We start from the raw sequence: 23,155 nt of genomic DNA, 5'->3' as shown, positions 1-23,155 counted from the left end.
GTTTGTACTATAAACAAATAAGATAAAGCATACATTAGTTGGTGATTTGAACAAGGCAGCACACAGAAGAATATTGAGGAAGGGACAATAACAAACGTTTAGATGTCATGTTCCCGATGCTCCCTCCCACTGCCATTCACAAACTCCACAGGATCAGGATTCTAACGCTGCCAATTCTCAGAATTTTTGGGACAGTTCACAAGACATTTTCTGTGCAACTTGATGGGGTCATCATTGCACAATGACGAGCTCTGAAGAATGACAAACAAGTCCTTAAAAAGCAAGGATTTATTTATTGATAAGGAGTCTGATTTGTTTAATTAACACATTGAGACAATTCCCTGGTGCTGTTTCTTTCACATTCAGACTTTTCTCCTGGATTATTTAATTTTGTACAATGAAGATTCTGGGGTTGGGGATGTGGGGTGATTGGAAATTGATTATGAGTAACATGGGTGCATTACAGTAAGAATTGTCCATCAGTTCTGAGCAGAGTGCGGACTCTCTCTCTCTCTCGTCCGTTCTGCAGATATAGAAGAGCAAGATATTCTCCATAAGAACGCAGTCCACGCCTGAACCTTTATGTTAAACTGAAAAAGATAAGAGAATCAGTCAGTCAGTGTTACCCTGGCAACAGCTGCAAGCTAGCTCATTCACAGAGTGGGTCAATTCAACACAACACTGGACAGTAATTACATTCCTGAAAACTAAACAGAACCTCCTACTTCCCGGCTAGACAGCACGTTCTTGAGGACATCCCGGAACTGCGATCATCAGTGACAGCTTGGAGTGAATGTAAATATACTGAACCAGACAAGCAGTGGAATTTAATGATATAATGCCCTTCCCTGAGGCAAGTTTGGTAGCAGGGGACATTTAATGAGGCAGGTGGGGTCTCTGCTACTTTCCAACCTCTGCCCTGATTAAGTCCAGCATGAGAAGGCTGGTGGACAGCCTTCCCATCCCACCATCAATTCAATCCCTTCTCCTGAGGGCTGCATCCCACTACAGCTGGGTTTCCAGAAGTGTCTGTGGCGGGGGGGGGGGTTGTCCCTTGTTCAAAGGCAATCAGTGCCTGATTGGGGGACCCAGCATCAGGAAGGAAGGGGGGAGGGGAGGGTGGGGTGCAGGAGGGCTGCTGAGAGCCTACCCTTACTCACAGTGACCTCCACCCAGCAGCCCCCATGCCAGCATCACTGACCTGTGGCCTGGGTCCCTTGGCGATTCTGGGCCTCAGGTGGGTACATTACTGTCAGCAGCCACTACCCCCCTGGGGGTATTGCCCAGCTATGCACACTGCCAGCCTCTACTTGGCTGTAGCTCTCAGCCCCATCGATTCTGGGGCAGGCCCTCCACTGCCCAGTTAAGTGCCCGATTGGTACAATTTGGTGGACCTTCCTGCCCAGCTGGCAGGCAAAACCCGTCACCACCATTAGACACCACCCAAGGAATGACCCTAATGGCTCTGAGTTAGTAACATTGCCCTGAATGGTACAGACACAACAACTCAAGCAGGTCAACACATCCCATTCTTTAATTGGTGCACTTCCACTGAACTCACTCTCCACTCCCTCCACCACCGCTGCACAGTGGCAGCAGTGTGGACCAACTACAAAATTCACTGCAGCAACTCGCCAAGCCTCCTTTGACAGCACCTTCCAAACATGTATCTTTCTAATTGGGGAGGTCACATGTTTGGAGGTTGTATGAACCTCACCACCTTGAACACAGGAAGAAGCTGAAAGGGTCAGAAAGTGGGGAAAAAGCTGTGTGCAATGATCTGGGGGTGTGGAGGGAGGGGAGACATTGAAGTAGAGAAAGGAGGAAATACTCGCATGTAGATCATGTCTTTACAGTCAATAAGGCTTTTGTGTAGTAGCTGTTATGCAAACACATTGCACAGAACGATCTTAGAACAATCACAAGATAATCTTTTTTCTTGTGATGTTGGTTGAAGAATCTCTATTGTCCAGGACACTAGGGAGAACTCCAGTGTACTTCTTTGAATTAGTCAAATGGGATCTTTTTCATCCCATTGAAAGGGCAGATAGGGCCTTGGTTTAAACATCTCATCAGAAAGACAGCACCTCTGACACTGCAGCACCCCCCTTAGTACTGAGCCTCCGACAGCGCGGCCCTCCCTCAGTACCGACACTCCGACAGTGCAGCACTCCTTCAGGACTGACACTCTGACAGGGCAGGGCTCCCTCAGTACTGATCCTCTAACAGGGTACAGTTCCCTCAGTACTGACACTCCAACAGTGGCGCTCTGGGAGGGAGACAGAAAACAGGTAACTATAGGCCAGTTAGCTAAACATCTGTCATTGAGAAAATGTTAGAGTCTATTATAAATGATGTAATAGCAGAGCATTTAGAAATGCATAATAATATCAAGCAGAGACAGCATGGCTTCATGAAGGGTAAATCATTCCTGACAAATTAATTACAATTCTTTGAGCAGGTAACAACCAGGATAGATAAAGGGGAACCAGTAGATATAATATATTTGGATTTTCAAAAGGCGTTCGATAAGGTACCGCACATGAGGCTACCTCATAAGATAAGAGCCCATGGTGTTGGGGGTTACTATATTAGCTTGGATAGAGGATTGGCTAACTATTAGAAGACAGACACTTGGGATAAGGGGGGCATTTTCAGGATGGCAACCTGTAACTAGTGGAGTGCCACAGGGATCAGTGCTGGGGCCACAGTTATTTACAATATATATTAATGACTTAGATGAGGGAAGTGAATGTACTATAGCCAAGTTTGTGGATGACACAAAAATAGGTGGGAAGGCAAATGGTGAGGATGACACAAAGAGTCTATAGAGGGATAGAGACAGGTTAAGTGAGTGGGCAAAAACGGGAAAATGTGAGGTTATGCATTTTGACTGCAAGAATAAAGGAGCTGAATATAAGTTAAATGGAGAAAGACTGCAGAAAGCTGCAGCACAGAGGGATTTGGGGGACCTCGTGCATTAATTGCAAAAAGCTAACATACAAGTTCAGCAGGTAATAGGGAAGGCAAATGGAATTCTGGCCTTTATTTGAAAGGGAATGGAGTATAAAAATAAGGAAATCTTGCTAAAACTATACAAGGCACTAGTTAGTCCACACCTAGAATACTGTGAACAGTTTTGGTCCCCTTATCTAAGGAAAGATATACTGGCATTGGATGCAGTCCAGAAAAGGTTCACTGGGTTGATCCCAGGTATGAAAGGATTTTATGAGGAGAGGTTGAGTAGGTTGGGCCTGTACTCACTGGAGTTTAGAAGAATGAGAGGCGACCTTATTAAAACATGTAAGATTCTTAGGAGGCTTGACAGGGTAGATGCTGAGAGGTTGTTTCCCCTTGTGGACCAACCAGGACCAGAGGGCATAATCTCAGAGTAAGGGGTCTCCCATTTAAGACAGAGATGAGGAGGAATTTCTTCTCTCAGAGGGTAGTCAATCTGTGGAATTCTTTACCGCAGAGGTGGGTAGAGGCTGGGTCATTAAGTATATTCAAGGCTGAGATAGACAGATTTTTAATCAGTAAGGGAATCAAGAGTTATGGGGAAAAGGCAGGAAAGTGGAGTTGAGGATTATCAGATCAGCCATGATCTCATTGAATGGCGGAGCAGACTCGATGGGCCAAATGGCCTTCTTCTACCGCTACATCTTATGCTCTCTCAGTACTGACGCTCTGACAGAGTGGCGCTCCCTCAGCACTGACAATCCGACAGGGTGACACTCCCTCAGCACTGACCCCCTGACTGTGCAGAGCTCCCATAGCACTGACCCTGCAACAGTGCAGTGCTCCCTCAGTACTGACCCTCCGACTATGCGGCGCTCCCTCAGTACTGACCCTCCGACTATGCGGCGCTCCCTCAGTACTGACCCTCCAACTATGCGGTGCTCCCATAGCACTGACACTGTGACAGTGCAGTCCTCCCTCAGTACTGACCCTCTGACAGTGCGGCGCTCCCTCAGTACTGACCCTCCGACTATGCGGTGCTCCCTCAGTACTGACCCTGCGACTGTGCGGCGCTCCCTCAGTACTGACCCTCCGACTATGCGGTGCTCCCTCAGTACTGACCCTCCGACTATGCGGTGCTCCCTCAGTACTGACCCTCCGACTATGTGGCGCTCCCTCAGTACTGACCCTCCGACTATGCGGTGCTCCCTCAGTACTGACCCTCCGACTATGCGGTGCTCCCTCAGTACTGACCCTCCGACTATGCGGTGCTCCCTCAGTACTGACCCTGCGACTATGCGGTTCTCCCTCAGTACTGACCCTCCGACTATGCGGTGCTCCCTCAGTACTGACCCTGCGACTGTGCGGCGCTCCCTCAGTACTGACCCTCCGACTATGCGGTGCTCCCTCAGTACTGACCCTCCGACTATGCGGTGCTCCCTCAGTACTGACCCTCCGACTATGTGGCGCTCCCTCAGTACTGACCCTCCGACTATGCGGTGCTCCCTCAGTACTGACCCTCCGACTATGTGGCGCTCCCTCAGAACTGACCCACTAACAGTGCTGCCCTGAGCTGGAGTGTCCACAGTAGCTAAGTGCCCCAGTAAAAGGCAGTATGAGCAATTGGTATCTTGGAAGCTGTTCTCTGGATGCTCAGGTCTTCGGGGTTATTGGGTCAGATTTTCACGAGGAGGTTTGAAATATATATTTACATATATAGCAATTGTTCAGGTTTGGGACGTTAAAAGGTTAAAATGAAACTTGCCTGCACATCTGTTAATAATGACAACCCCCTTGGATTAGTGTCTGAATTGCTTCCTGTTCAGACACACTGAGAACAAGCAAAGACCAAGTGCCGATAGGAAAGCTGGTTCTCAGGGCACTTTGTTGGAGCCTGAATATAGGTTAATAAGTGATTTACACAAGTGAAAATACATTTCCCAGCACACTAATTCAATGCTGCACACTGCTTATCGAATTTACTCCCTGTTATAGATTGCTGCATATTTCTCAGTCAGCTGTGACCTTTCCCTCAAATCCCATTTTCTGCTTGAATGAAAAATTTATTTTCGTCCTTCTCGACACCTACATAATGGCAGCTCTTAATTGTCTGTGTAGAATACACTGTAGAACTCTCTCCTCCTTAACAATAAATCTTAATAACCTCAATCTCCGAACCAACATCACTAAATGCGCATTATCCTGTTGGTTATTTCCTTGCTGTACGTGGGAGCATTTCCTACATTACAACAGTGACTGCGTTCAAAACTACTTCACTGGCTTTAAAATACTTGGACCATCTTAAGGATGAGAAATGTACTATACAAATGCAAGTCTTCCTTTCTATTACTGTACTTATGTATATGCTGATGCAGTGACTAGAGACTTAGATGAATTCTCCACCATCCTAAACATTCTCTCCACCACCAACGCACAGTGGCAGCACTGTGTACCACCTGCAAGATGACAGCACCTTCCAAACCCACTACCACTACCATCTAGAAGGACAAGGGCAGCAGATAGATGGGAACACCACCACCTGGAAGTTCCCCTCCAAGCCACTCACCGTCCTGACTTGGAAATATATCGCCGTTCCTTCACTGTCGCTGGTCAAAATCCTGGAACTCCCTTCCTAACAGCACTGTGGGTGTACCTACACCACATGGACTGCAGCGGTTCAAGGAGGCAGCTCACCACCACCTTCTCAAGGGCAACTAGGGATGGGCAATAAATGCTGGCCCAGCCAGCAAAGCCCCCATCCCGTAAATGAATGAAATGTAGGTGAGGCTTCAAGCTGCGCTACACTCCTCACCTCGGAAAGAGACTGGACGTGGATTGTAAGATGTGAGTGTGATTATTGCTGATAAGCACATTTTGGGATTTCAAACTTTATCTACATTTTCAGGATGATTTCACAACTTTTAATGATCTGATTTGTGTTTGTTGTGGACTTGTTGGAGGTGTAAGGCAGTGGGAGTTATATACAAACTTGTTCTGCACAGTGATTGCATGTTCACCTTTTTATTGTTAATAAAGTGCATGGCCCAAAGTAGCGGTAAGCTGCTGCTAATACGAAGTCTGCTCTGCTCCTGCTGGACAGCATAGAGCTGGAGTATCAGATTGGAACATTGGGATCAGAGCTGCTGGCTCTATCCCTGCACCAATGATGGGAGCTGCTGAGGAAGAGTGCTTTATTCCCAACAGCAGATGATGGAAATGGGGAATAATCAGGATCCTTGGCAAGGGGAGAATGGAGGATAAGGGGGAAGGCTCAGGTGAAGGGAGATTTAGATTCCTAAAGAGAAAAGTAGAGACATTCAAACATTGTGTACTGATTTGGGGAAAGACAAGTAGCTGGGGCAGGAAGAAACAGAGTTTAATGGTAATAGTGCATCATCAAATAAGGACCATACAAATGATAGTAAAAAAAAACTGAAGTTTTGTTAACTGAAACTGAATAAACAAGCAAAACTTTGGTAGTAAGAATTGAAAAGCAGAATATTTTTTAAAAGGTGAGAATTTTGTAAATGTTGATATTCACTGGGACTTGGGTGTACTTGTATAAGGAACACAAAGTTAGCATGCAGGTACCAGCAAGTGATCAGAAGGCAAATGGCACGTTGGCCTAATTTGAGGCAATGTAGAAATCAGTGTCAGTGAAATTGGTGAAGCTTATTTCCTCACTGTGTTACCAGCGCCAGATATTTAATTTAATTTTCTCCCCTGCCTTGAAATCTCCAACCCCATTCTTGTATAACATTCCATGAAAATCTGCTACCTGTTGGCACCTCATCCAATGGCCATTTTCAGTGTGAGATTAGATGGTGACAAGGCCATTTGTGGCCTCCCTGATTGAAGATACTGAACTCAGAGTTAATTAAGTTCACACCTATTTGCCAGACCCAAGTAAAACCTCCAATTTAAACTCCTTCACAATTTTGATGCCAAGTCACCCAATACTAAAGAGTCCATGAACATTGCTATCTGTACTTAGCGACTGGAGCACAATTACAGAAAGCATTGAGAGACTGGATAGATGACAGAGTCACAAGGGGCTCCACTCAGTCCCTAAACCAGCACCACAACACTGGTCAGTATGGAATCAGTTACATTTTTAATGTTATTAAAGAGCCAATTAAAACAGTGGGTCCTCCCTGAACATTACTGATTTCCAGTGGCTTCTAGCTGGGGTTATCAGGGGCCTGGCAAATATACATGGCCAGACTCCACTGTGCCCAAGCAGGGCACAGCTGGTAGTATAGGGCTGAAGTTCACACTGCTTTACAACAGGTACTAGTGTCAGTGTAAAAGTCTACAGTATAAAGGCAGCAAGGGGTGGGTATCTTCCAAATGGAGAGAAACAAGCTGTGGAGGAAGAGAGGTTTAGGTACCCATGCACATAAATCACTAAAAACTAGATTTCAGGTACAAAACTCAGTCAGAAATGTGAATGGAATATTGGCTTTATCTCAAGGAGATTGGACTTCAAAAGTGAGGAAGTTACACTTCATCTAAAAGAGCTTTGGTAGACTACATCTGGAATAACTGTTTAGTTCAGGGCACTGCTCCTCAGATCTTGGAGGGGGTGCAAGGTTGATTCACCAGGATGATCAAGATGTTAAGGATGAAATCAGTGTGATAGTAAGAGGGGATATTGGATCAGAAAATCTAGATGTAGAATTAGTCTGGGAGGAGCAACAAGGGGCAGAAAATGTTAATGGGAGTTGTCTATAGGCTTCTAAACAGTAGTGATAAGGTAGAGGGATGGCATTAAACGGGAAACCAGGGATGCATGTAACAAGGGTGCTACAATAATCATGGGTGACTTTAATCTACATATAGACTGGGCACACCAAATTAGCAATAATATTGTGGCAGATGAATTCCTGGAGTGTGTACGAGATGGTTTTTTTAGACCAGTACATCGAGGAGCCAACTAGGGAACAGGCTACCCTAGGTTTGGTATTGTGTAACGAGAAGGGGTTAATTAATAATCTTGTTGTGCGGGGTCTTTTGGGGAAGTGATCATAACATGATAGAATTCTTCATTAGGATGGAAAGTGAAGTAGTCCAATTCAAAACTAGACTCCTAAATCTAAACAAATGAAATTACGAATTGATGAGGCGTGAGTTGGCCAAGATAGGTTGGGAAGCTTCATTAAAAGGTATGATAGTGGATAGGCAATGGCTAATATTTAAGGAATGAATGAACGTTTGCATTACAACAGTTATACATCCCTTTCTGGCACAAAAACAAACAGGAAAAGCAGCCCAACCACAGCTAACAAGAGAAATGAAATATTGTAAGGAACATATCTTTTACTTTTGTTGGACTGTTGTAAAGAACATATCTTTTATTTCCTGTTGGACTGTGAATTAAAATTATAATGGCTGCAGTTTGAAGGACATGTCCACTGAGTGAACTAAAGACTGAAAGTGCTGGAAGACCCACCTCGTGTCATCAACAAGAACTGAAAGGAATTTGAGAGACATCGATCAAAATCAACCCATCGAATCCTGTACTACGGAACTGGTGCTACTGAACTGTTTTATGCCAGCCTTAACATCCATGATTTGTGTGTCTGATGTGACTTGTTTGTGTGTGTGTACAGGGATTTAAGAAGCAGGTAGAGTTTAAGTTATAGTGTCAGAAATTAGCAGCTCATATTTCATTCTTTTGCCGCTGGTTAATGACAATCTGTTCAATAAACAGTTATTTACTTATTAAGTTTACAAACCTGGTGCTCGTATTCTGTTAACCTAAATTAAACAGTTACTTAGAATTGGGGAAATCTGGTGGTTTGATCAATCTTTTATCACATTTGTCGCGGCTCTGGGAACAGTGGGGCTGATATTACAGCGCACCATCCCCAGTGAGTCGATATTACAGCGCCCCATCCCCAGTGATTCGATATTACAGCACCCCATCCCCAGTGAGTCGATATTACAGCGCCCCATCCCCAGTGAGTCGATATTACAGCGCAACATCCCGTGAGTCGATATTACAGCGCCCCATCCCCAGTGAGTCGATATTACAGCGCCCCATCCCCAGTGAGTCGATATTACAGCGCCCCATCCCCAGTGAGTCGATATTACAGCGCACTATCCCCAGTGAGTCGATATTACAGCGCACCATCCCGTGAGTCGATATTACAGCGCACCATCTCCAGTGAGTCGATATTACAGCGCCCCATCCCCAGTGAGTCGATATTACAGCGCCCCATCCCCAGTGAGTCGATATTACAGCGCCCCATCACCAGTGAGTCGATATTACAGCGCCCCATCCCCAGTGAGTCGATATTACAGCGCACCATCCCCAGTGAGTCGATATTACAGCGCACCATCCCCAGTGAGTCGATACTACAGCGCCCCATCCCCAGTGAGTCGATATTACAGCGCCCCATCCCCAGTTAGTCGATATTACAGCGCCCCATCCCCAGTGAGTCGATATTACAGCGCCCCATCCCCAGTGATTCGATATTACAGCACCCCATCCCCAGTGAGTCGATATTACAGCGCCCCATCCCCAGTGAGTCGATATTACAGCGCACCATCCCGTGAGTCGATATTACAGCGCCCCATCCCCAGTGAGTCGATGTTACAGCGCCCCATCCCCAGTGAGTCGATATTACAGCGCCCCATCCCCAGTGAGTCGATATTACAGCGCACTATCCCCAGTGAGTCGATATTACAGCGCACCATCCCGTGAGTCGATATTACAGCGCACCATCCCCAGTGAGTCGATATTACAGCGCCCCATCCCCAGTGAGTCGATATTACAGCGCCCCATCACCAGTGAGTCGATATTACAGCGCCCCATCCCCAGTGAGTCGATATTACAGCGCACCATCCCCAGTGAGTCGATATTACAGTGCACCATCCCCAGTGAACCGTGACAAGATAGTATTAGATCCAAAGAGGAGTCATATAAACTTTCCAGAAAAACTAACAAGCCTGAGAATTGGCAGCTGTTTAGAATTCAGCAAAGGTGGACCAAGAGATTGAGTTAGAGGGGAAAATAGAGTATGAGAGTAAACTTGCAAGGAACATAAAAGCAGACTGGAAAAGTTTCTATAAGTATGAAAATTGAAAAAGATCAGTGAAGACAAATGTAGGTCCTTCCAGTCTGAAACAGGGAGAATTCATAATAGAGAACAAGGAAATGGCAGAGCAATTAAACAATTATTTTAGTTCTGTCTTCATGGAAGTAGACAAATAACTTCCCAAAAATGCTAGGGAACCAAGGTCTAGTGAGAAGGAGGAATTGAAGGAAATTATTACAAAAGAAAATAGCACTGGAGAAATAAATGGGACTGAAAGCTGATAAATCCCCAGGGCCCGATAATCTACATCCCAGGGGACTAAAGGAGGTAGCCATGGAAATAGTGGATGTGTTGGTTGTCATCTTCCAAAATTCTGTGGATTCTGAAATAGTTCTAGCTGATTGAGGATGGCAAATATAACCCCACTATTTAAAAAAGGAGGCAGGGTGAAAACAGTGAATTACAGACTGGTTAGCCTAACATCAGTAGTTGGGAAAATGCTAGAAAACACTATTATAAAGGACGTGATAACAGGACACTTAGAAAATATCAATGGGATTAGACAAAGTCAACATGGATTTATGAAAGGGAAACTATGTTTGACAAACCTACTGGAGTTTTTTGAGGATGTAACTAGCAGGATAGATAAGGGAGAACTAGTGAATGTGGTGTATTTGGATTTTCAGAAAGCTTTTGATAAAGTCCCACATAAGAGGTTAGTGTGCAAAATTAAAGCACATGGGATTGGGGGATAATATATTGGAATTGTTTGAGAATTGGTTAGCAGACAGGAAACAGAGTAAGTATAAATGGGTCTTTTTCCAGAGTGTCAGGCGGTGACTAGTGGGGTACCGCAAGAAATGGTGCTTGGGCCCCAGCTATTCACAATATATATCAATGATTTAGACGAGGGAACCAAATGTAATATTTCCAAATTTGCTGCCGACACAAAACTTGGTGGGAATGTGAATGGTAAGGAGGATGTTAAGAGGCTTGAAGGGGATTAGGCAGATTGAGTGAGTGGGCAAATACATGGCAGATGCAGTATAACGTGGATGAGTGTGAAGTTATACGCTTCAGTGTGAAAAACAGAATAGCAGAGTATTATTTAAATGGTGATAGATTGGGAAATGTTGATGTACAAAGGGACCTGGGTGTTCTTGTACACCAATCACTGAAAGCAAGCATGCAGGTACAGCAAGCAGTGAAGAAAGCAAATGGTACATTGGCCTTCATTGTGAGAGGACTCAAGTACAGGAGCAAGGATGCCTTACTGCAGCTATTCAGGGCCTTGGTGAGACCACACCTGGAGTATTATGTGCAGTTTTGGTCTCCTTACCTAAGAAAGGGTATACTTGCCATAGAGAGAGTCCAGCGAAGGTTCACCAGACTGATTCCTGGGATGGCAGGATTGTCACACGAGGAGAGATTTTGTTGACTAAGACTGTATTCGCTGGAGTTTAGATGAACGAGAGGGGATCTCATGAAAATGTATAAAATTCTGACGGGGCTGGACAGATTGGGTGCAGGGATGTTTTCTCTGGCTGGTGGGGGAGGAAGGGGGGTGGGGTTTAATAAGTCGGAGAATTGGGAGCAGTTTAGAATTCAGCAAAGGAGGACCAAGCGATTAATTAAGAGGGGAAAATAGAGTATGAGAGTAAACTTGCAAGGAACATAAGAGCAGACTGTAAAAGTATGTAAAAAGAAAAAGATTAGTGAAGACAAATGTAGGTCCCTTACAGTCTGAAACAGGAGAATTTATAATAGAGAACAAGGAAATGGCAGAGCAATTAAACAACTACTTTAGTTCTGTCTTCACGGAAGACATAAATAACTTCCCAGAGATGCTAGGGAACTAAGGGTCTAGTGAGAAGGAGGAATTGAAGGGACTTAGTATTATAAAAAAAAATAATGCTGGAGAAACAGACTCAGAGTATGGGGTAGATCATTTAGGACTGAGATGAGCAGAAACTTCTTCACTCAGAGGGTGGTGAACCTGTGGAATTCTCTCTACCACATGAGGCTGTGGAGGCCCAGTCACTGAATATATTTAAGAAGGAAATAGATGGATTTCTGGACTCTAAGGCATCAAAGGGTATGGGGAGAGAGTGGGAGTATGGCGTTGAGATAGAGGTTAAGCGATGATCATACTGAATGGCAGGGCAGGCTTGAAGGGCCTAATGATGTATTCCTGCTCCTATTTTCTATGCTTCTAAAAAGCTTGCATCAAATGGGACAAAAGCAAAATGTGGATGCTGGAAATCAGAAATAAAGAGAAAATGTCAGAAATGCTCAGTAAGTTTGGCAGCATCTCTGGAGGGAGAAACAGGCCTAATGTTTTTAGTGACCTTTCATCAGAATGGACATCAGTTAACCTGTTGGGTTTTTAGAAGCTGCTCCTTTCTTTTGATGTAAGATTTATTAAATCCAATTTCATAACTTGGCCTAGTGAGAAATAAAATTGAACTCACAACCTGATCAAGTTCTTTGATGAAGTAACAGGGAGGGTTGGTGAGGGGAGCGAGGTTGATGTTGTGCTGATGGACTTTCAAAAGGCATTTGATAAAAGTATCACAAAATAGGCTCATTAGCAAAACTGAAGCCCACGGGATTAAAAGGACAGAGGCTTTGTGGATATGAAATTGGCCGAGTGACAGAAAGCAGTTTTGCAGACTGAAGGGAGGTATAGAGTGGTTTCCTCATGAGTTGGTGTTACCACCAATGCTCTTTCTGTTATATGTTAGTGACCTAGAATTGGACAGACAGGGCATCATTTCAAAGTTTGCAGATGATAACAAAATTCCAAAATGTAGTAAACAGTGAGGAGATAGTAACAGACTCAGGAGATAGACAGACCAGTAAATGGGCAGATACATGGCGGATGGAATTTAACAAAGAGAAGTGTGAAGTGCTTCATTTTGCTAGGGAGAATGAAGAAGACAATATAAATTAAATGGTACAATTTTAAAGAGGTTGTAGAGAGAGAGACCTGGGGATATATTTACACAAATCATTGAAGGCGGAGGACAAGTTGAGAAGGTTGTTAAAAAAGGCAAATAGGATCCTTAAATTTAAAAAGAGGGGCATCGAGTATAAGAGGGAGACAGTGGTTAGCAGTAATATCACCGGACTAGTAATCCTGAGACTCAGGCGAATGATCTGAAGGCACAAGTTCAAATCCCCCAAGGCACCTTGTGGTATTTAAATTCAATTAATAAAATCTGGAATATAAAGTTAGTCTTAGTGATGAGGACCATGAGTGACTATCGCTGATTGTCATAAAAAAACCCATCTGGTTCATTGACGTCTTTTAGAGAAGGAAATCTGCTGTCCTTACCTGGTCTGGCCTACATGTGACTCCAGGCCCACAGCAATGTGGCTGGCTCTTAACTGTTCTCCAAAATGGCCTAGCAAGCCACTCAGTTCAAGGAAAATTAACGATGGGCAACAGTAACACCCACATCCCATTAAACAACAAAAAAGCAAGGAAATAATCCTAAATTGTTATAAACACTAGTTAGGCCAGTGGCCAATTCTGGGCTCCACACTTTAGAAAGGATGTCAAGGGCTTGAAGAGGTGAGGAGGAGATTTAATTGAATGGTAACTGAGAAGAGGGAGCTCAGTTAATCTGGGGAAACTGGGATTCTTCTTCTTAAAGCTGACAAGGTTAAGGGAGATTTAACAAAAGTGTTAAAAGCCACAAATGGTTTTGATGAGTAAATAAGGAGAAACTGTTTTCACTGGCAGGAGAGTTGGTGACCAGAGCGACACAGATTTGAGGGAATTGGCAAAAGAATCAGAAACACCATGAGAATTTTTTTGACACAAGTTGTGATCTGGAACGTGCTGCCTGAAAGGGAAGCGGAAGCTGATTCAATAATAATTTTCAAAAAGGGAATTGGATAAATATTTACAGGGGAAATTTGTAGGGTATTGAGAAAGAGCAGAAGAATATGATTAACTGGCTAGCTCCTTCAAAGAGCCAGCAGAGGTATGGTGGGTCAAATGGTCGCCTCCTGTGCTATATTGGGTTAAAAAGAGTAGAATAAAAAAACAACAAACTAAACAGTAGTGGTCAGGTATAACCAGGCTTGGGTTTGAAGTCTTGTAGAGAGAAGTGAATAGCTTCACTGATTAAATCCTGAGAATATAATTTTCATTCATTCAGTTGTGGGCATCACTGGCTAGGCCAGCATTTATTGCCCATCCCTAATTGCCCTCAAAAAGGTGGTGGTGAGCTGTCTTCTTGAACTGCTGCAGTCCATGTGGTGTAGGGAGGGAGTTCCAGGATTTTGACTCAGCAACAATGAAGAAACGGTGATATTTTTCCAAGTCAGGATGGTGAGCAGCTTGGAAGAACTTCCAGGTGGTGGTGTTCCCATGTGTCTGCTGCCCTTGTCCTTTGAGGAGGTAGAGGATGCAGGTTTGGAAGGTGCTGTCGAAGGAACCTTGGCGAATTGCTGTAGGTGGTACATACTGCTGCTACTGTGCTTCAGAGGTGGAGGGAGTGAATGCTTAAGATGATGAATGTGGTGCCAATCAAGTGGGCTGCTTTATCCTGGATGGTGTCATGAGATAGAAAGATGAGAAGTTTTTGGAGAATTTCCTAAGACCTCAAAGCATGGCTACCAATGATGGAATGATTAAAATTGGGGGATGCTCAAGGTGCCAGAAGTAGGTGATGTGATTAGAAGGATAAGGAGGGAAAAAGCTCTGAAGGGATTTGAAAATAAGGGTGAGAATTTTAATAGAGGCAAGAGTTCTTGCCCGGAGTGCTAATAGTGAGATTTGAAATGTGGCTGTGTTAAGAGGCTTTCTTCAATGTCAATTTAAATATAATTTATTTCTCTAACATCTCTTCCCTTCACACTCCATGAGCAGTGTTTTTGTCAAAGCAGCAAAATGTTTCCCTCATTCACAGAATCATAAAATGGTAACAATGCAGGAAGAGATCTTTGGTCCATGTCCCCACACTGGCCATCTGCAAGAACAACTCACCCAGCCCCACTCCCCAACCTTTTCCATCTACCCATGCAAATATTTCTCTTTCAGATCATTATCCAATTCTCTTTTGAAAGCCTCAATTGAATCTGCCTCCGCCACACTCTCAGGCAAGTGTATTCCAGATCCTAACCACTTGCTGCATAAAAGGCTTTCCCTTAAATCTGTGTCCTTTGTTCTCGATCCTTCTGCAGTTCTTCCTAACTACTCTGTCCGAACGCATCTTAATTTTGAACACCTCTATCAAACCTCCTTTTAATCATCTTCTCTCCAAAGAGAACAGCCCCAGCCTCCCCAATCTATCCACGTAATTGAAGTTCCCCTGGAACCATGCTCGTGAATCTTTTCTGCAGTCTCTCTAATGCCTTCACATCTTTCCTAAAGTGTGGTGCCCAGAACTGGACACAATACTCCAGTTGAGGCCGAACCAGTGCTTTAAACAGGTTTATCATAACTTCTTTGCTTTTATACTCTATAAAAAGCCCAAGATCTCGTATACTTTACTAAACGCCCTCTCAACCTGTCCTGCCACCTTCAACAATTTGTGGACATATACCCTTAAGTCCCTCTGCTCCCGCAACCCTTTTAGAATTGTACCCTTTATTTTATATTGCCTCTCCATATTCCTATCAAAATTAACAATTTCACACTTCTTCTGCATTAAAGTTTATCCATCCATTTCACCAGTCTGTTTATGCCCTTTTGAAGTTTAACATTTCTAAGTTTTGTGTCATCTGCAAATTTTGAAATTACGCCATGTACACCAAGGTCTAGGTCATTAATATATACCAGGAAGCGCAGGGGTCCTAACACTGACCCCTGGGGAACTCCACTACAAACCATTTCCTGTCACTCAGCCAATTTTGTATCCATGTTGCTAATGTACCCTTTTATTCCAAGGAATCCAACTTTGCTCACAGGTCTGTTGTGTGGCACTGTATTGAATGGCTTTTGGAAGTCCATGTCCACTACATCAACCACATTACCCTCATCAACCCATTCTGTTACCTCATCAAAAAACACTCAATTTAATTAAACACAATTTGTACAAACAGGCTTTTATATTTAAGAATTGAAATCAGCAGCAAACACATAGGTCTTGTGGCATCAGCTGGAGTCTGAAACATGGGCTATGTAACGAGCTTGCCTGAGCGGTGATGTAGACCTGTGGGTCACAGCCATAGCTGGCTCATTTTAATGGGGCTCGGTGTGACTGGGGCAGAAAGACAGTAGTAGGGTTAGTGTCGCGTGGTGGCTGCTCTCCCCAATGGGAGAGTGCACAGTAGCCGAGTTACTGGACTGGACATGTGTTCAAATCCCAGCTTGACAATAACAACAAAAACAATAAATATGGTAATTTGGAATGAAACTCCCGGGTTCTTTTGGAAGTGCAAGTTGTTAACTCATTTCTTCCAGGAAGGAGAACCTGTTGCCCCTGGCCTCCCTGTGACTCTAGTCCCACCTCAATAACTGGGATTGCAGTGTGGATGTTGCCTGTTGTGTCACACCACAAGGTAGCAAATCAATGGTTATGTGAATGAGCCTGGTGCTCAAATTGACCTTTGTGAGTGCGAGTAGACTCAGGTTGGGAGCAGGCTGTACGTTTATCAGTAAGCCAGCAGTGTATACTCCATTATCAAATACCTAGACATTCACCAAATTAAAGAAGAAAGTTCCCTAGCGGAGGTGTCCCATCTAAAACATTAATCTCTCTTTTTCACTTATTTCAAACCCTTTCCGTTTTGTATCATGTATGTTTGTGAATGTTTCCTCAGAGCACCACTTACCTTTCAATGAGTGAGTCTCTCATACTCGTTGCAATTGCACTGGGCTGAGCCTCATTTAATCTAAAAACACTCTCAATAACCGACAACTCTGTGCTGGTAGTGTCAAGCCCACAGAAAGCACACCAATCATTCACCACCATCCCGCCAGCAATCACCTCGCTACCACGATTCACTGTGCCAGCCTGGAACAAAAAAAGGAAACACATAGTGAGGCCAGGGCCTGTCTCTGTGATCAACAGCTACACATGGCCTGCTTGAGAGCTGCAGTGACTTTGCTGCATCAAATCATTGGCAGCCTCAAGCTTGGAAAAACTTGGGCTATTTTGGTTTAAAAAGAAACGTCTAATAGATGGCCTCCCAGATAGTGAAGAGTACTGAAAAGGGGAATCCAGAAAACTGCAGCAAGGTAAACAATGACAAACATTACCTCCCTGACATCAACATCAGCATGAAAGCATCACCATAAACACAATGGCTTGGCACCCACACACTGGCAATTTGCCAGGGCTCCCTCTTTCTCTAGCCAATGGGCAGGGCTAACTAAGAGGGAGGGTATGGTGAGACGACCGTTTTATTATTTTGGGATTCAGAGCTGACATTTCTGGGGATAGGGCTGGACAGGAGGCTACAACCAGGCTGCTGGGGACAGGAAAGGATGGGACTCCAGCCACTGTGGGAAAAGTGAAGTGAGGATGGGTTCAGCCACTGCACCTCATGGTTCAATACCTCACCAACACCAAATGCCCAGGCTTGCAAATTATGCATGGACGTAAGTGGTGCTAGTAGGGCTGCACACTGATGGGAGTCAGCCTTTAAGTGAATAGGGGGGATATTAAAGAGAAACAGAGCTGAGACATGAGTCCAGTTGGGGTGTGGCTGACACAGGCAAGAGGATCAATGGCCAAGACTCCATCATATTTTCTCTAGGTTCAAGCATTGGTCAACGGGAACATTACATTTTCAAATACTGAAAACCTAATCACAACAGCTGCAGATTCACTACAAGCCCAGGGTGTGTGCCATGGGTATGGAACAGAATATTGCTGCATTAGCCGAAAGCTGATTGTAACAGCACGATCAGGCATAGGCCTGAAAGGATATGGTGGACAACTGGTTTAACCGTTCATCGCCAAATATGGCTGGGCTACATAAAACGCTATTGGGTTCTGCTCACCTGCTAAAACTGTGGGTTAATTAAGGAGAGTCAGCACGGATTTGCTAAGGGAAAGTCATGTGTTTAACTAATTTGAGTTTTTTGAAGAGGTAACAGAGAGGGCTGTTGAGGGCAATGTTGTTGATATGGATGTACATGGACTTCCAAAAAGCATTTGATAAAATGCTGCACAACAGACTTGAGTAAAGTTGTAGCTCATGGAATAAAAGGTACAAATAACAACATGGATACAAATTTGGCTGAGTGACAGGAAGCAGACAGTAGTGATAAATGGAGGAAGGTTTGTAGTGGAGTTCCCCAGGGGTCAGTGTTGGGACCTTTGCTCTTCCTGATACATATTAATGTCCTAGACCTTGGTGTACATGGCACATTTTCAAAGTTTGCAGATGATAGAAAACTTGGAAGCATTGTGAACTGTGAGGAGGATAGTGTAGCACTTCAAAAGGACATAGACAAGTTGGTTGAATGACTGGAAAGTTTCAGATGAAGTTCAATGAGGAGAACCGTGAAGCAATTCATTTGGTAGGAAGAACATAAAATAAAGGGCACAACAAAAGCAGAGGGACCTGGGTGTATATGTGCATAAATCAATGAACGTGGCAGGACAGGTTGAGAACATGGTTAATAAAGTATACAGTATCCTATGCTTGATTAATAGGGGCATAGAGTACAACAGCAAGGTGGTTATGTTGAACTTGTACAAGACATTAGATTGGCATCAGCAGGAGCATTACACCCATTTCTGGGCACCACACTTTAGGAAAGATGTGAAGGCATTGGAGACAGAGCAGAAAAGATTCACGAGAATGGTTCCGGGGCAAGGAACTTCAGTTACAAAAGATAGACTGAAGAATTTGAAACTGTTTTCTTTGGAGGAGAAGGTGGAGAGGGGATTTTTAACAATGAGCGGGGAGAAAGTGGAGACTTCATTTTAAAAAAGAGCGGGGAGAGCAGCTGATTGGTGAGTACTTTTAGTCTTTAAAGCAAAACCAAGGTCTTCAGTTTGAGTTTAAGTCTCTAGTCCTTATTTTCTCTGTCTTAAAAATGGCTTGTTAAGTATAAGATCGATACTGGTGTGTAAAAAAATTAATTACAATAAAGTGTAAAGAGTGGGGGAATCTTCAAGTGTAAAGGGCAGGGATACTAGAGTAATTAATTAATAAATTAAATGAAATACGATAGTGTTGCAGGATGGGTGATGTGTTGCTGCTGTAGCATGTGGGAGCTGCTGGGCACCAAGGTGACCCAGAGCAAACAAATCTGTTCTAAGTATTTGCAACTCGAGAAACTTCAGAGTTGAGGAGCTGGAGTCTGAGCTGCAGACATTGCGCCACATCAGGAAGGGGGAAAGTTACCTGGACACTTTACTCCAAGAGGAGGTCACACTCCTCAGATTAAGTAATTCAAATTTGGTCTGTGATTAGGGACAGGAGGGTGTGACTGTAGGTGAGGGAGGTATGGGGGCCCATGAGGTAGCGTTCGAGGAGCCTTGGCCCCTGCATCTGTCCAACAGTTACACGGTTCATGCAAGCTGTGTGGACGAGAGCGGGGACTGCAGGGAGGATGAGGGAACTGACCACGGTACCGTGGGAGCCATTCAAATGGGGGGAGGAAATAGGAGTGCAGTAGTGGTAGGGGACAGTATAATTAGTGGGATAGATACTGTTCTCTGCTGCCGTGAGCATGAGTCCTGAAGGTGTGTTGCCTGCCCGGTGCCAGGGTTAAGGATATCTCCTCAGGGCTGGAGAGGAACTTGCAGTGGGAGGGGAGCAATCCAGTTGCCATCATCCACATTGGTACCAACGACATTGATAGGACTAAAAAAGGAGGTTCTGCTGAAAGAATTTGAACATTTGAACTGGGGTAGGATGGAGCTGTTCTGCTGGGACGGGCCTCACTTGAACCTTGCTGGGACCAGTGTCCTGGCAAATCGAATAACTAGAGCTGTATAGGGGACTTTAAAATAAATAGTGGGGGAGTGGTTCTGGAGAGGGGATACGTAGGCTTACAAAGCAAAAGGATATGGCAGCATTGCAGGACAACTATTTAGGTAATGATACCTAGAGTGTGACAGGAACAGACAGAGTGTCTGAACATTAAAAAACAGCAGCAAAAATAGTCAAAGAGGGAAAAAATGGTAAAAAGGCAAAACGAATGGCTCTTCACTTAAATGCATGTAGTGTTTGGAACAAAATAAATTAATTAACGGCACAAATAGAGGTTAATGGGTATGATCTTATAGCCATTATGGAGATGTGGTTATAAGGAGTTCAAAGCTGGGCAGTAAATATTCAGGGGTATGTGACTTTTCAAAAGGACAGGCAGGAAGGAAAGGGTGGTGGGGTAGCTTTGTTAGTACGAGACGGAATAAGTGTGATATCAAGAAATGATCTTGGATCAGGACATGTAGAATCCATATGGGTGGAGGTTAGAAATAACAAAGGGAGAAGACATTGGTGGGAGAAGTCTATAGGCCCCCTAATAGTAGCTATACTGTAGGGCAGAGAAATGAATCGAGAGATAATGAGACCATGTAAAAAAGGCAATACATTAATCATGGGTGACTTTAATCTTCATGTAGATTGGGAAAAACAAATTGGTAGAGGTAACCACAAGCAAGAATTCATAGTGTATTCGGGACAGTTTCCTAGAACAATGTGTTATGAATCCAACCAGGGATCAGGCTATTTTGGATCTGGTAATGTGTAATGAGGCAGGTTTAATAAATGTCCTCAGAGTAAAAGATCCCCAAGAAACAGTGACAATAAATTTAGCATAGAATTTAGCATTCAGTTTGTGAGCGAGAAACTTGGGTTGGAAACAACTGTGCTAAACTTAAATAAGGGTAATTTCAAAGGAATGAGGGCAGAATTGGCTGGAGTGGACTGGGAAGGAAGTTTAGCATAAAAGATGGTTGATGAACAAAGGCAGACGTTTAAGAAAATAGTTCACGACTCAGAACAAAGATACATCCCAGTGAGAAAGTAGGATTCTAGGAAGGGGATGAACCAACCATGGTTAACCAAGTAAGTTAAGGATAGTATCAAATTGAAAGAAAAAAAAACATAATGTGGCAAAGATTAGTGTAAACCAGAGGATTGGGAAAGTTTAAAAACCAACAAAAGATGGCCAAAAAAGCAATAGAGAGGGAGAAAATAAACATTGAGGGTAAACTAGCAAGTAATATAAAAACAGACAATAAGAGCTTCTTTAAATATATAAACAGGAAGAGAGAGGCCAAAGTGAACATAGGCCCCTTAAAAAATGAGGCTGGGGAAATAATAATGGGGAACCAGGAAATGGCAGAGGAGTTGAATACTTTGCATCAGTCTTCACGGTAGAAGACACTAATAACATTCCAAAAATACTCAATAATCATGGGGCAAGAAGGGAGGGAGGAAATAAATACAACAACTAACACTAGAGAAAAAGTACTAGGGAAACTTATAGGGCTAAAGGCCGATAAGTCCCCTGGACCTGATGGGTTGCATCCTAGGTTATTAAAGGAAGTAGCTACAGAGATAGTGGATGCACTGGTAATAATCTTCCAAGAATCCTTAGATTCTGGAACAGTTCCAGAGGATTGGAAAACTGCCAATGTATGTAATAGCAAAGCATTTAGAAATGCATTATATAATCAAGCAAAGTCAGCATGGCTTCATGAAGGGGAAATCATGCCTGACAAATTTATTAGAATTCTTTGAGGTGGTAACAAGCAGGATAAGATAAAGGGGAACCAGGAGATGTAATATATTTGGATTTCCAAAGGGCATTTGATAAGGTACTGCTCATAAGGCTACTTAATAAGATAAGAGCCCATCGTGTTGGGGGTAGTATATTAGCACGGATAGAGGATTCGCTAACTAATAGGCAACAGAGGTGGGATAAGGGGGGCATTTTCAGAATGGCAACCTGTAACTAGTGGAGTGCCACAGGGATCAGTGCTGGGACCACAATTATTTATAATATATATTAATGACTTGGATGAGGGAAGTGAATGTACTATCGCCAAGTTTGTGGATTACATAAAAATAGGAAGGAAGGCAAGTGGTGAGGATGACACAAAGAGTCTACAGAGAGATATAAACAGGTTAAGCGAGTGGGCAAAAACTTGGCAGATGGAAAATAATGTGTGAAAATGTGAGCTTATGCACTTTGGCAGGAAGAATAGAGGAGCTGAATATTATTTAAATGGAGAAAGACTGCAGAAAGCTGCAGCACAGAGGGATTTGGGGGTCCTCGTGCACGAATCCCAAAAAGCTAACATACAAGTTCAGCAGGTAATAGGGAAGGCAAATGGGATGGAGTATAAAAATAGGGAAGTCTTGCGAGAACTATACAAAACGCTAGTTAGACTGCACCTAGAATACTGTGAACAGTTTTGGTCCCCTTAGCTAAGGAAAGATATAATGGCATTGGAGGCAGTCCAGAGAAGGTCACTAGGTTGATCCCGAGCATGGAAGGATTTTCTTATAAGGAGAGGTTGAGTAGGTTGGGCCTGTACTCATTGGAATTTAGAAGAATGAGAGGTGATCTTATTGAAACTTATAAGATTCATAACGGACTTGACAGGGTAGATGCTGAGAGGTTGTTTCCCCTTGTGGGAGAGTCTAGGACCAGGGGGCACAATCTCAGAGTAAGGGGTCGCCCATTTAAGACAGAGATGAGGAGGAATTTCTTCTCTCAGAGGGTAGTCAATCTGTGTAATTCTTTACCGCAGAGGGCTGTAGAGGCTGGTCATTAAGTATATTCAAGGCTGAGATAGACAGATTTTTAATCAGTAAAGGAATCGAGGGTTATGGGGAAAAGGCAGAAAAGTAAAGTTGAGGGTTATCATGTCAGCCATGATCTCATTGAATAGCAAAGCAGACTAGATGGGCCGAATGCCTACTTCCACTCCTAAGTCTTATGGTCTATTTGATAGAGGTATTCAAAATCATGAGGGATCTGGGCAGAGTAGGCAGGGAGAAACTGTTCCCACTTGTGAAGGGATTGAGAACGAGAGGGCACAGATTTAAAGTAATTGGCAAAAGCAGCAAAAATGTGACATGTACACTTTTCTCCCCCACACAGTGAGCAGTTAGGATCTGGAATGCACTGCCTGAGAGTGTGGTGGAGTCTGGGTCAATCGAGGCATTCAAAAGGGAATTAGACTGTTATCTGTAAAGAATGTGCAGGGTTTTGGGGAGAA

General features: G+C 43.8%; 1 protein-coding gene across 1 annotated transcript in view; it reads right to left on the bottom strand.

The window, feature by feature from the left end:
* Positions 1–273: 273 nt before the first annotated feature.
* eif6 (eukaryotic translation initiation factor 6) overlaps positions 274–23,155 on the bottom strand; it is a 119,312-nt gene continuing 96,430 nt past the window's right edge. The window contains exons 5-6 of the mRNA XM_078554762.1: positions 16,791–16,972; positions 274–590 (exon numbers count right to left, since the gene is read on the bottom strand). Of these exons, the coding sequence (XP_078410888.1) occupies positions 581–590; positions 16,791–16,972 (192 nt within the window). The 3' untranslated portion in view covers positions 274–580. The remainder of the gene's footprint in view (positions 591–16,790; positions 16,973–23,155) is intronic.

Source organism: Cetorhinus maximus, chromosome 13 (assembly GCF_964194155.1).
Source record: "Cetorhinus maximus chromosome 13, sCetMax3.hap1.1, whole genome shotgun sequence".
Lineage (NCBI taxonomy): Eukaryota > Metazoa > Chordata > Chondrichthyes > Lamniformes > Cetorhinidae > Cetorhinus > Cetorhinus maximus.
The sequence above is the reverse complement of the archived record's forward strand: the minus strand, read 5'-3'. Positions and strand labels throughout refer to the sequence as shown.